A 13,399-nucleotide genomic window follows, 5' to 3' on the forward strand; every position below is an offset into this window, starting at 1 on the left:
AGGCTGAGAGCCATGGGGCTCTTTAGCGTGGAAAAGCGCAGACTCAGGGATGATCTGGTACACAGCCTGGAAAAGCACAGGCTCAAGGGTGACCTGATGGCCACCTATAAGTTTATCGGGGTGACCACCAGTTTCTGGGGGAATGTTTGTTCACCAGTGCGCCCCAAGGGATGACGAGGTCGAACGGTCATAAACTACTGCAAGACCGTTTCAGGCTGGACATAAGGAAAAATGTCCGAGCCCCCAAGGTCTGGAACAGCCTGCCATCGGAGGTGGTTCAAGCACCTACATTGAACACCTCTAAGAGTAAATTGGATGCTTATCTTGCTGGGATCCTATGATCCCAGCTGACTTCCTGCCCTTCAGGTGGGGGGCTGGACTCAATGATCTTCTGAGGTCCCTTACAGCCCTAATGTCTATGAAATCTAAATCTATGATTGGCATCCACAAAAATAGTTCTTGAAACTTTCCTTAAAAATGGTAAGAGACGCATTTTGTTGTTTATACTGTGTTAATTAAATGGATACATTGTACAATATACTAGGATTTTTTTTAATTACATACTTCCAAGACTTTAGTACGAATCATTATGTTTTCCTATAGTTTAAAAGTCTATCACTTGCAAGTTACGAACTGGATAGCTTATAACTGTACTAATATACAGGTACTTGAAAACTGATAAAGGAAAAAGAAAATTTCAACTGATCCTGTGATTTTGAATATTAGTAGCAGGAATGATGATTTATAGCATAGTAGAGAATTAAAGCATGGAATTATTTTTTTAGCTCACTTAATAGTATTACTGTTATTAAGAAAAAATCCTATTTTGCTAGTGTATAACACTAGCTTAAGAACGTAGCTGCAAGTTTTACCACATGTACTCTATAAACACACCTTTAGGCATTGCTTATGCCTACACACACTCAGCAGATGGGGCCTGGGGCAAGGGCTGGGTGGAGAAGGAGTAAGGGGCACTGGCATGGGCAGGGCACCAGCATATCAGGGTTGCTAAGCACCACAAAGTGGGGGGGGAAGCTACAGCTAGACCCATGTGCTAGTGAGTGAAGAGGGCAGGGGGAGCTCTGATTTTCCATGATAAAAAACAAAACAAAATCAAACACCAAAATATATAGGTATTTAGAATTTATTTTATTATATGATAATAACTGAGGCACTGGTAGGCTTCCAAATTTCAACTGATCAGAGATGCAGTACTGTAAGGGCACCTGACCAAAAAGATGTGCCTGCCACAGGGTGTGCCTGCCACTTTAAGGAATCTGAGCAGGCAGTAAGCAGCATGCATGTGGGAGCAGGCCCAATCAGGTGGTCACATGCTAGGCAGGAGGCTGCCTGATTGGTAGAGATGCTGGGAGCCTGGGTATAAGGCTAGGCCCCAGAGTAGTGTTGGCAGTTGCTGCAGGGGGCTGAAGAAGCAACATCAATTAGCTGGCTGCTGCTCCAGAATTGGAAGTCCAGGGTAGGAACTATGGGGATGGAGGAGGTTCCTGGTCCTGGGGAATGTCTTAAAACTATATCCTGCTGGGACTGGATGGTGTGGTGGGGTTGCTTGTGGCAGAGCAGCTTCCAGGAAGTGCCATACCTATGCCTCCCCAGTGAAAGGTAAGTATGGGGTGCTAGAAAGCCTCAGGCTCCACTGCCATGCAGGTGACCCTGTGGAAGGGAAAGGCTAGGGGAGCATACCCCAACAGAAGAGCATAGGGCCAAGGCCTACTGAGTGGGGCCCGATGCGGAGTCCAGGCTGGGAGAAAGAGGCCTGAGGGAGTCCAGGCTTACTAAATGAGGCCCAAGGGGCCTCCCAGTGAGGGAGCTGGATGTTAAGGCTCCAGAGGGCATAAAAAGGAAAAAGCCCCAGTGAGGAGGTGGGGAGGAGCATGGAGGCCTACATAGGACTGAGGATATCTGAAGTCAAGTCTAGGCCAGGTGAAGCCCAATGCAGCCCAGCTAAGGGGCCAGGGGAGTCTGTGGATATGGATGCCAGCTCTGAGGCATGGGATACTGTATTACGGGAGGTTTGGAGCCATGTATTTGTCTTTGGCATCAGGGCAATTAAGTGGACAACCTCCCACCTAAGAACATCTTCAGTTAAAGGCATGGCAGGTGAGGCATGTGGGTGGGCTGCCCTAGGCAACAGGGCAGGCCAACGTCCGGACTGGCCCTGGAATGGACCACTTGTTACAGTCTCCATTAGCCCACTTGAATTGGTTTATCTGCTGCATCAGGAGCACCCTGTGAAAGACCAGGAACTTGCTGATGAACAAATACACACAGCTCTCAGTCAAGGACTGTATTAAGATAGACATCCTACCAGAGGGTGATAGAGGAGGATGGCAAAAAGGTGGCAAAGATCATCTGGCAGACGAACCACGGGCACAAACTGTTCAAAGATACCTTCTTTCCTGCCTCCCCTTCTTCCCAGGGAACAGAGCAGTGGCAATCTGGGAGAAACTGGGGGACAGTAAAGAAGAAGGAAAAAAGGCCTTTTATCTAAGACCAAATTTAGGATGTTTGCCACTATGGGGAGGGTGTTAGGGCTGGTGCTGGCCTAACAATGCAGGGCCTCCAAGCCTGGTGCCAGCTCCCTGTGAAGGGAACACCTGCCCAGCTTTAAGGGAGGGGAAAAAATAAAATAAAGGTTCCTATCGGTATACTTACCACACATGGGCCATGTGTGGTGGTTTGTTTTTTTTTACAATTATGTTCAGTGCTGGCTGCATTTTAATTAAATTTCTTAGTTGGTTTCTTTTGCTGAGCACATGTTGCTTTTGGTACCAGTTTAATGATAGACAACACATTTTAATGCTATCTTGTATTTCTTCTTGTATGTGATTTATAAAAAGGTGGGTTTTTCCCCCTCCATTTCTTCCCCCCCCCCCAGTCAAACTGGGGGGGAAACCTTACCTTGTCTTGAGTAATTTTTTTACTATTAGATCATCACAGTATTTTGTGGACCAATTTCTTGACTTCATTCTTATTAATCTTAATTCTATTCCCCCAAAAAGCACAAAATACCTATTAAACTTTGTTGCAGTAAAAAAAAAAATCCATTAATCATAGCTGCAAGTTATTCTCTACAATAAATAAAGACTTGTGCAGCAATTCTTTTAAGGGCATCTGCTAACAATTATTTTATTTGGCTTGTTTCACAACACGGAAAACACTGCTTCATTTATATTGAAAGTAGTTTTTACCTTCTAAGAGTCTCAGTTAAGAATATTAAGTTGACCTGTCTATCGCTACATCTCTTAGAAGACAGCAGAATTAACATTGAGGAAAGGAAACACTATACACTGGATTTGCATTTGCTCTATTTTAAAATGGGACCAAGCAGCATACCCTTGTATTTACCCTAAGAAATCTTAAGGGTTTTTTCTCTCTTTGGGGAGAGGGGCAGGGGAAACAAATGTATACTACAAGCTTGTAGCCTACAATTCTTTGACAGTCATATGAACAGGTTAGGTGTTAAAAGTGAAATTATTTGGGTGATAGAGGCTTTTTTGGTATGTGTTTAAATGATTAAATTACATTGCCCCTTCTTCCCTTGCTGTCACATTTGAGGGTGTGCAGCCCACAAGAAGTCTCAAGTCCTAAAGTTGAGACAACATCCCTGCATACACTGCAGGAGTAAAAACTGTAATAGTAACAACTATCTGGAGATGAAGTGGGAAAGTGGAAGGATATTTTATGCCTATACCTAAGCTCTGCTGCATCAATTCTTTTCACTGATGCATCTGCTCTTCAGTATTCCAACCTTCTAGGGTTGGAAGGGACCTGAGCAGATCGAGTCCAACCCCCTGCTGTGGCAGCAAACAGTACTTGGGTCAAACAACCCCAGCAAGGTGTACATCCAGCCCTTCTTAAAGGCCCCCAGGGTAGGAACCAGCACCACTTCTCTTGGAAGTTGGTTCCAGAGAAAAAGCATTTTTTTTTTTTTTTTTTTTTTTTTTCTTTTGCTTCCCTCTCTAACTCGCTAGAGTTTATAAAGTGTATGGGCAGGAATAATCTGCAAAAGCTGCAATTCTGGAACTACCATCCAACCTTAGTTCATGGGTAGGCAAAATAAGGCCCACAAAAAGATGTTATCCAGCCTGCAGTGGGTCCCTCAGCCCAGGCATGGGGAGTAGCCCAGGCTGTGGCATATGCAACAGATCTTGCTGCCCCAGGCATGGTGGCCAGATTTGCCTTTCCAGGAACCCCTGTGGCAGCAGCACACCCTGCCAGCTGCTGTGGCCAGTCTCCACAGCCCTTGCCACTGAGGTGCTGGATAGAGTGGACAGGCAGAAACTCCATGAAGACCAGCCTAGGACCCCTGCAGGCAGGGCATGCTCAGCTGGGCATATGGAATAGGGCTGCAGGCAGGTGGGGAGCAGGACAGGCAGGCAGGAGGTAGGCCTGGGATTGCACAACTGTGACAGTACGGTGCTGGGGCCCAGAGCAGAGCTGTGAGCTGCTCTCCACGTATTCCTGCAATGCGCTGGTTCCAAGAGCAGCGATATGCAGGAAGCACACTGCAACTCTGTCCTGGGCCCAAGCCTTGTGCCATCACCTCTGTGATGACACAAGGCCCTGCCTACCCCTCCCACTCCCAGATGCTGCTCCCTACCTGCCTGTGGCCCCAATCCATCTGCCTGACTGAGCGTGCCCTGTCCTTAGGGGGTCTAAGCCAGTCTCCTGCTCTAGTGCCCCTGGGGATGGATGCAGGGGTCAGTGAGCCCAGGGCAGGATAGGACCAGTTGCCCTCCCTCATCCCAAGCCATACCAACTCAGCACCACCCCCTTGTCCCCTGACCTGCAACAGCTCACTGAAAACTCAGTAAGTGGCCTTCCAGTCTAAATAATTGCCCACTCCTGTCTTAGTTGTATGATGCCTTTTAGATGTCCTCTCCAGTAAAAAACACAGCATCCTCCAGAATGTTTTCTTCTCTCCCATAAAATAATTTCACTTCCATGATACCAGCTATCCTAAACTCTTCCACTGAGTTCCTGACAAAGGCGCAAGTTTTTACTGCTGTGCAATAATGCTGAATTAAGAGTTACCTAGTTGCTGTTTGAGCAAAATGAGTGATGGAATATAGCAGTCACCTCAAATGAGATTTTAGCCTATACAGTTGTACAGACAAAAAGTATGCACAGCTTACATGAGTATGACTTTTGTAAGCAAGTAACTACAGTGACTGTTTTAGCATATAAAATGAGTTACTATAAAATTTTAAGTTCTATAAAAGATATCAGGCCATTATAGTTTATTGCACATTATGCTGTAAATCTTGTATCTCAGTTCATTGATGGAGGAAAAAAATAATTTTATATGCAGAAATATATGCATATATTTTTAGAGGACCCTTTGAGGAGGTGAAATCTGAAGTAAGAATTTTGTATCTATTAGCCATACACTTCCAATAGGAAAATCAAGAATTTTTCATGGGCTTGCTATATAATCATTCCCACCAATGCAAAACTGACAGATGGCATGGTTCAAATCCATCTCCCATTACTTCATGGAAATTCACTATGCAACACCAGCAGAATAGTTATGCATGCATTCCAGAACGATACAGCCAAATAAAGAAGGAAAGGATGTTCGGGAATGGAGAAAATGGCGTGCTAATAGCATCAAGATCTTTGTTGGTAAAATGCTTGAAAAGACACTTGACTGAGATGGTTTAGTCACAGAGCATCCTGCCTTTAGCAAGACTGGACAGGTGACCTGAGGACAGCCCTTCCAACCCTACTAATTCTAAAGTCTCCTCTACAGTTTTCAGCTTCCTTTTCCCCAACAAACAAGAAACAGTATCATTTAATATCAGAGAAAATGGAGGAAGAATGATGCTTTTCCCCACCTCTCCAGGCCTGACCTCTAGAAACAAAAAGATTGAAAACAGATTTAAAGCCATCAGATCTCAAGTTTACCTGTTATTTACTCTACATTTGCTCAATGAAGATCATAAACTGAATAGCACCAATCCACCATAGATTACAGTTTCTTTTTAATCATCTCTAATTAAAGTGTTGAAATAAATTTTGGATTAACACATGTAATCCCACACGGTGTGGATTTTCTGCTAGCTCAAAAAAAGTTTCAGTGAATCAGATGTCTAGGATCCATACACTATGATGGCTTAGTATAGTAAATTCCTTCATCTAGCTTAGGGACAGAAGTTATACACAAACTGGTATAAGTGATTGGAAACTGGTTCAAATTTTCAACACAACAGAAGATCAGTGGGCATAAACTACTTTCAAAATGGTGAAAACTGAGTTAAGATAAACCTGGATGAATAATAGCAGACTGAACTGAATTAGTTTAAATCAGTTCATTGAACTCCTGTCCAAGATCCCCTCCAAATTCAAATCAACTAGTTCCCCCAGTATCTCAGGGTGTTTTGCACCTCACCACCTACAGAATCAAAACTGAATGTCTGTTCACTTGCTTACTGGTTCACTCTATGCAGTTTAGACTAACCTGTGCAGATGGAATCGATTCAGCCTTGGGATTTTTGACTGTCTGTACTCAGCCCTAGAGATGTGGGTCATTTTAGACCAGAAATGACAACAAACATGGTCTAGTTCTGTGGCTATTTATTCATGTAAGTATGCCATTATACAGTTTGGCACAACCTGATACTTGCAACTATTTACAGAGATCTAGACACAGAATATTCAGAATCCATTAGGCTAGGACTGAGATGCACAGTTAAAGGTATCTTTGTACACATGCATATTCATCTACATTATGACACACTCTTTGCAACACAATCCACTCTTCAAGGTTAAACAAACAAAAAGTTAGCCGCTACTATTTTAGAATTGATTCAGCAAATTCTATTTACCTTTCAAAAACTAAGTGTAGAAAAGCAATTTGTTAGATTAAAGACACAGCTTTTGACATGCACATATTTTTTAAATGCTTTTCAATAACAAAATCAAGTTTTAATCCAACTATAGCAGCAGTTTCTGATGACTACAAGCAACTGCAATATTTTAAATACACATGGAGTCCAATAGAAATCATTGGCACTAACAAATCAAGTGGCCTAGAGGTGGCAGAAGTACTCAAGCACTACACTACTGAAGCCATGACATTTTCTTAGAGCCTAAACCACCCCCCCAGCAAGCCAAGATCCAGCAGAGAAACAAATACACTGACTCAGACTCAACCAACCTATAGTTGGCATTTTACTGGCAGGACTTCTAAGGAGCGTAAAACATAATCCAGGCTGTAAAAGCAGCAATTTAAAAAGTGTAGTTCACTTGCGTTTTCCCTGGGCTACCAAATCAGCTGAACAAGCACCACACGCTTAAAGAGCAGGAAAAGCAGCAAGTAAGAGTCTCCCAGTTTTTGGTAAATCTGGTTGACCGAAATCCTCTTCTGGCAGAAGTGGAAGCGTTTGGTGGGTAGCAGCTAGCAGTCAGACGGCGCAGCTGACCGAAGGGGGGAAAAAGTGGTGGAGACATGCCGAGGTGGCCACCAACAACCCGCCCTGCCCCCCAAACGAAGGTCACATCCATGCATGCTCCTTCCTCTCCAAAGCTACCCACGGGCCGGACAGGGAGCCCAGGACCGTCCGTCTCTGCCCGGTGGGCGCTCTGGCTGCCGCAGTGCCCGGCTGGCGAGCGCCGCAGAGGAACGGCGCGGACCCTTCCCCCGGGTTTCGCCCAGCCCCAAACGGGCGAAGACTGGACCGCGCTCCCCCGCTCGGCGAGCGCCTGGCGCAGGGGCTGGCGCCGCTCCTCTTGTCAAGCCGGGAAGGCGACAAGCGACAGGCAGAGGCCGCGGCGGGGTCCAGCCCCCCAGCCCCGGGGTCCGAGCGGGGGGTCACGAACCCACGGCCCGGGGCCGGTGGAAACGCAGGTGTTGAGGGGGGATAAAGACCAGAGTAAACCGCGGGGCCGAGCCGCTGACACAGCTCCAGGGCCCCGCGACGCGAGGAAAGGCCACCCGCGCGCAGGGGCTTCCGCCTCTTACCGGCATCATGTCGGGGCCGCTCCGCCGCGCGCCGGGGAGGGGACGAGCGGTGACGGGAAGCGCAGCCGCCGACCCCGCGTCTCGGCTCGGCTCGGCTCGGCCCGGAGCGGCACCGCCTCAGCGCTTCCTGCTCGGCTCCGCCCGCCCCTCCCCATTGGCCGAACCGGGAGCGGGGGGCGGGGCCGAGCGGGCGCCGCGGCCTCACGTGACGGAGGGGAGGGGGAGGGGTCCGCCGCGCAGGGGGGGCCTGGCTCTGACTCAGAGGCAGTGACGCGAGAGCGGTGACGTTGTTCGACTGGGTGTCGTCACCCCGCGGTCTCCCCCACGTGCCCGGGGCAGGAGGGGCGCGTGGAGCGGGCTTGGGACCCGGGTGGGCACCGGGGAGGTTGATAGGGGGTGGTCCCGTGCCCAGGCCTGGGGGCTGTGAGCCCTGTTGAATCTGGACTGGGGTTTTACAGCCTCTTCGTAAAAACGGGGGGAGCTTTCGACTCCTTTTCTTGCTAAGAATGATTAAAAGGGGGGATTGAGGCCAGCTGCTTCTTCCAGTAAAGTGTGTTGGGTTTTTTTTTTTGTTTTGTTTTTTAATGTCTGCAATCTGTGCGTGCTGAGCACCTGCTAATTTTTTTTTGGTGGGTGCTTGTGCCTCGAGCACCACTGGAGTCGGAGTCGGCACCTATGTCGGTGTTTTAGCTTATCCTATAGAGAGGTGACCTTCCCACAATTTGATCTGCTCCAGAGATGCAACTGCTCTTTAAAATGCTGATTTTTTGCTCTCCATTTTGTTTACCCTACAATACCCTCCAATAACTAAGTGTCAAAGTGTTGTACAGATAAATATATACAAAGAAAACCTTAACACCAAGGGCAATAGGATGTTAAAGAGTGAGTAAAGACTTTCCATTTCAGAAGCTGATAAAGCCCGGCTGATATTTATGAAGTCTTTTGAACCCACACCCTGACATTATCATTTTTATAGGTTTCTTCACCTGTAAGAAAGCAAATACTAGGTGGAAGGTTGCATAATTACGTGAGCTATTATTTTAATATGCCATAAATCTTACTTTTACCAGTACCTGTGTGCACCCAACAGGCTTCGATCATCCGGTCCCATGCCACCTGGCTTTGGGTGTGTAGGACTGCTCGTTGCTCCGTCCCTGAGGTTGTTCTGCACGGATGTCCCACCCTGGGGTAGCCTCCACCCCAATCTCGCCTGCCACGACTTTGCTCGTTCCTTCAGTGGTGGGGTCCGGCTACTGGGGTTTATCCAGTGTCTGGAATCTCTAGACGGCAGTCTTCCACGAGGCTCCAACCTTCCCTACACCTCACCCTGATACCCAGCCTCGATGAGTTGCTGAAGTCTCTCAACCCAACCCTTGCCTCTTGGTGTTACGGGCACTTTGGTAAAGATGTACAAGGTCTAACCTGACCCCTAATTGAGCCAACTCTAAGTACCAATGCGACCGGCCTCCCTACCCCTCCGAAAGTGGGAAACGGAAAGAAACCAAAGGAAAAACACTGTCAGTAAAATTCCTGACCTCATGGAAAATGGGCTAACCTAGCCCTGAGAATTTCTAACTAACGCTGTCCTGAGTACACATATGCACTCTCCTTTCCAAACTGCAGGCCCCCTGCATGCCAACTGGACCCTTGATGGTCCCTGTAGTTCTACCCAATCTGTTGCTCGCTGGGCAGCTCTGTACAGTAGGCGCTTGTTTTCTGCAGCCCCTCTCGCTGCTTAGGCTCTCCCTTACCCGTCTGGGTTTGCTCCTGAAGCCTTCCCAAGCCCGTACCAATCCCACCTGGGTCGATGACTTGGGTTCCTTCACTCTCTCTTTGGGACCATCCCTGCTGTCGGCTTCTTCGCCCTGAAACCTTGGATTCTCTCCCTCAACTCCTCCGTCTGGAAGAGGTACATCTGCCATGCTGATGCTGGTGTCCTTTCTTCGGCAGTCTTCGAGGCTGCCTTCTGCCCCCTGGCAGTCCTGACCCCTCTTACCCCTAATTGGGGTTCGCGGGATACCTTCCTTGGTGACTCTTCTCCTGATCTCCCTCCCTCTTTTTCGTCTGCGCCGCCTTTTATTTTCTCGCGCCGGCGCTGCTCGCTTCTCCCCACAGCTGGCCGCAGTTTCAAAAAGACACAGCTAACAAGCTGCGCGGATCCCGCCACCATTTCTGGTTTCACCACGGTGTCAGCTGCAGGTAAGGGAATCTTTGTTTCTCTCTCTCTTTCCTCACCTTCCCTGTTGTGTTCTGGCCCCCGGGATTCCCCCTTGGCCCCTTGGTGTCTGTCCCCTGTATCCTCCCTGTGACACTGTGTTTTTGAAACATGAATAATATGACAACTTTTGCTCTGTGTCAATCTGTCTCATCGCTCTTGTTTTGAGTTCTGTTTTGAGTACAGGCAGTCCTCAGACTTATGACACAATTGGTTCCCAAAAACCGCATCTTAAATTTCATAGGTTCATAGTTAGTAGGGTCGGAAGGGACCTGAGCAGATGATCGAGTCTGACCCCCTGCCATGGCAGGAAAGAGTACTGGGGTCAAACAACCCCAACCAGGTGTTCATCCAGCCTCCTCTTAAAGACCCCCAGGGTAGGAGCCAGCACCACTTCACTTGGAAATTGGTTCCAGACCCTAGCCGCCCTGACAGTGAAGTAGCGCCTCCTGATGTCTAGCCTAAATCTACCCTCTGCCAGCTTGTGACCATTATTTCTAGTCACTCCTGGTAGTGCTCGGGGGAACAGGGACTCCCCCAATGCCTGCTGGTCCCCCCTGACTAGTTTGTAAAAGGCCACCAGATCCCCCCTCAGCCTTCTCTTGTGGAGGCTGAACAGGTTCAGGTCCCGTAGCCTCTCCTCATAGGGCCTGCCCTGCTGCCCCCTGATCATGCGAGTGGCCCTCCTCTGGACCCTCTCCATGCTGTCCACATCCCTCCTGAAGTGCAGCGCCCAGAACTGGACGCAGTACTCCAGCTGTGGCCTGACCAGTGCCGCATAGAGGGGGAGGATCACCTCCTTGGACCTGCTTGAGATGCATCTGCGGATGCATGACAAGGTGCGGTTGGCCTTCCTCACCGCATCCCCACACTGTTGGCCCATGGTCATTTTGGCATCAATAATGACTCCAAGATCCTTTTCTGCCTCTGTACTGACAAGAAGGAAGTTCCCCAGCATGTAGGTATGCTGCTGGTTCTTCCTCTGCAGATGCAGTACCCTACACTTGTCAGTGTTGAAACCCATCCTGTTCTCATAAGCCCACCCCTGTAACCTGTCTAGGTCTGACTGCAGCCTATCCCTCCTTTCTGGCTTGCCCACTTCTCCCCACATCTTAGTGTCATCTGCAAATTTGAACGGTGCTTTTTACCCCCTCATCCAAGTCGCTGATGAAGATATTGAACAGCGCGGGCCTGAGGACAGTCCAGGTTGAATAAGACCCGTCCACCACCACTCTCTGGGTGAGGTCCTCCAGCCAATTAGTGACCCATCTGACTGTGTAGGTGTCAACGCCACAGTCCCCAAGTTTTTTAATGAGAATGGGGTGAGACACAGTGTCGAAGGCCTTCCTAAAATCCAGAAAGACTATGTCCACTGCTACACCTGCATCTAAGGTTTTTGTGACCTGGTCATAGAAGGCCACCAGATTGGTCTGACAGGACCTGCCTCTAATGAACCATTGTAACTCGGAAGTTGAAGCACTGTAGCTCAGAACCAATTTTCCCATAAGAAACAACGTTATAAATAGGGGATTGGTTCCTGAACCAAGGCCTGATACCCTATTTTCACCAAAAATACTCCAGAATTTTGTACTTGATCAATTATAGATGAGTAATATAGCTACATTAGTGTATTTATATTGTAAATAGCAATTGTATTGTTTTGGAAGGACTTCTTTGAGATGACTTTGCTGGACTTTTTGAAGGGCTCTTGGCTGGACTTTTTGAAAGGTTCATGGCTGGACTTCTCTCAGGAGTCTTGGCTGCAGGTTTTTCTAGAGTCTTGTTTGCTTTCTTAAAGAAAGTGTGGAAGGAAGTTTGGACAGGTGTTCTCCAGGGAGATGAGCAATGCAGTGAACTTGTTCACATCAAATTGGATCAAGCATTGTAAAGTCAAAACTGACATCATAAAGTTGAAACAGGGTGTCAGTTTATAAACGTTGTAAGTCGAGGACTGCTTGTATTCCAGTACTGGAAGTATTGAGTATGCACTGTTCCAATTTTGTACCTTTTGATTAAATTTGCCTAGCAGGACAACCCTGTTAGTATTATGATATTATGTTTTTGTCACGGAGTGGGGCCTGTGAGCGGCCGTGAGCCCACTAGCGCCCCCTGCCGTGTCAATTAAGATGGTCCAGCACCCTCTACTCCCCCGCCACGTCTTTGTTCTTAAGTTCAGTTATGGGAGGCTGCCTACTTCCACCTTGACACCTCGCTGGGATTATCTCCATTCCACGTGGGGTGCCCCCAACACCCCCAGCCTTATGGGCAAATGCGTGCCTCCAAACCTCCCCTTTAGCACGCCCCAAGCCTCGCAGCTGTTCCTGGACGTTTATTCTGTCCTTGCCCTCCGACGCCCTCTCTGGTGCCCCTTGGGCTCATCCTGCCCTGGTGCCCCTCTCTGGCACCCCCGGGCTTGTCACCCGCCTGGCGCCCCTGGGGCTTGTCACGCCCTGGCACCTGTCTCCGCACCGCCTGGGCCTATCGCTACTGGCACCCCTTTACCGGCGCCCCTGGGGTGGTCACGCGCCTGTTGCCCCTTTACCAGCGCCTCTGGGCCGGTTAAGCAACCTGCACCCGGTTACCGGCGCCTCTGGGCCGCTGCTGCAACCTGCACCCCACTACCGGCGCCTCTGGGCTTGCCTTGCCCCAGGCCTCGCCCCACTGGGCCCGTCTTGCGGCTCTTCCGCCGCTCCTTGCCCTCTGTGGAGCCTTTGCCACACTTCAAGTGCTTCTCATCCCCTCTGGGGCCTGTTGCCGCGCCCCTCGCGCCCGCTGCCCCACTCTGGGGCCTGTGCCGCTCCCCTCGCGCCCACTGCCCCACTCTGGGGCCTGTGCCGCGCCCCTCGCGCCTTCTGGCACTCCTCGTGCTGTGCCCACAGTGGCACTACGCACTGTGCCCCTGCTGGGCACCGGGAACCCCCAAGCTACTGGGGAGCCCCCCGTGAGGCCCCCTCACACCCCTACAGCCTCACCCGGTCCTCCAGTGTAACCATAACACAAACCGAGCCCAAACGGCTGTAACGAAACTAACAAAGAGCCTTCCCGCTCGTAATGCAAACTCCCAGCCCCCAGCAGGGCTTCCACAGTACCTCTCTTCAGGGCTCTCTCCTCCCTAGCATCATTGCGGCCGGTCAGCAAGGTAAGGCTGCCACCACCAACTCAGGCCGCTCAGCTCAGCTCAGCTCAGCTCCCTGCCCCTG

General features: G+C 49.2%; 1 protein-coding gene across 1 annotated transcript in view; it reads right to left on the bottom strand.

Moving 5' to 3' along the window:
• PPP1R13B (protein phosphatase 1 regulatory subunit 13B) overlaps positions 1-8,113 on the bottom strand; it is a 115,604-nt gene extending 107,491 nt beyond the window's left edge. Inside the window, exon 1 of the mRNA XM_019550785.1 lies at positions 7,985-8,113. Within this exon, the coding sequence (XP_019406330.1) occupies positions 7,985-7,993 (9 nt within the window). The 5' untranslated portion in view covers positions 7,994-8,113. The remainder of the gene's footprint in view (positions 1-7,984) is intronic.
• Positions 8,114-13,399: the final 5,286 nt, after the last annotated feature.

Source organism: Crocodylus porosus, unplaced genomic scaffold (genome assembly GCF_001723895.1).
Source record: "Crocodylus porosus isolate Cpor-Errol unplaced genomic scaffold, CroPor_comp1, whole genome shotgun sequence".
In the NCBI taxonomy this organism is placed as follows: domain Eukaryota; kingdom Metazoa; phylum Chordata; order Crocodylia; family Crocodylidae; genus Crocodylus; species Crocodylus porosus.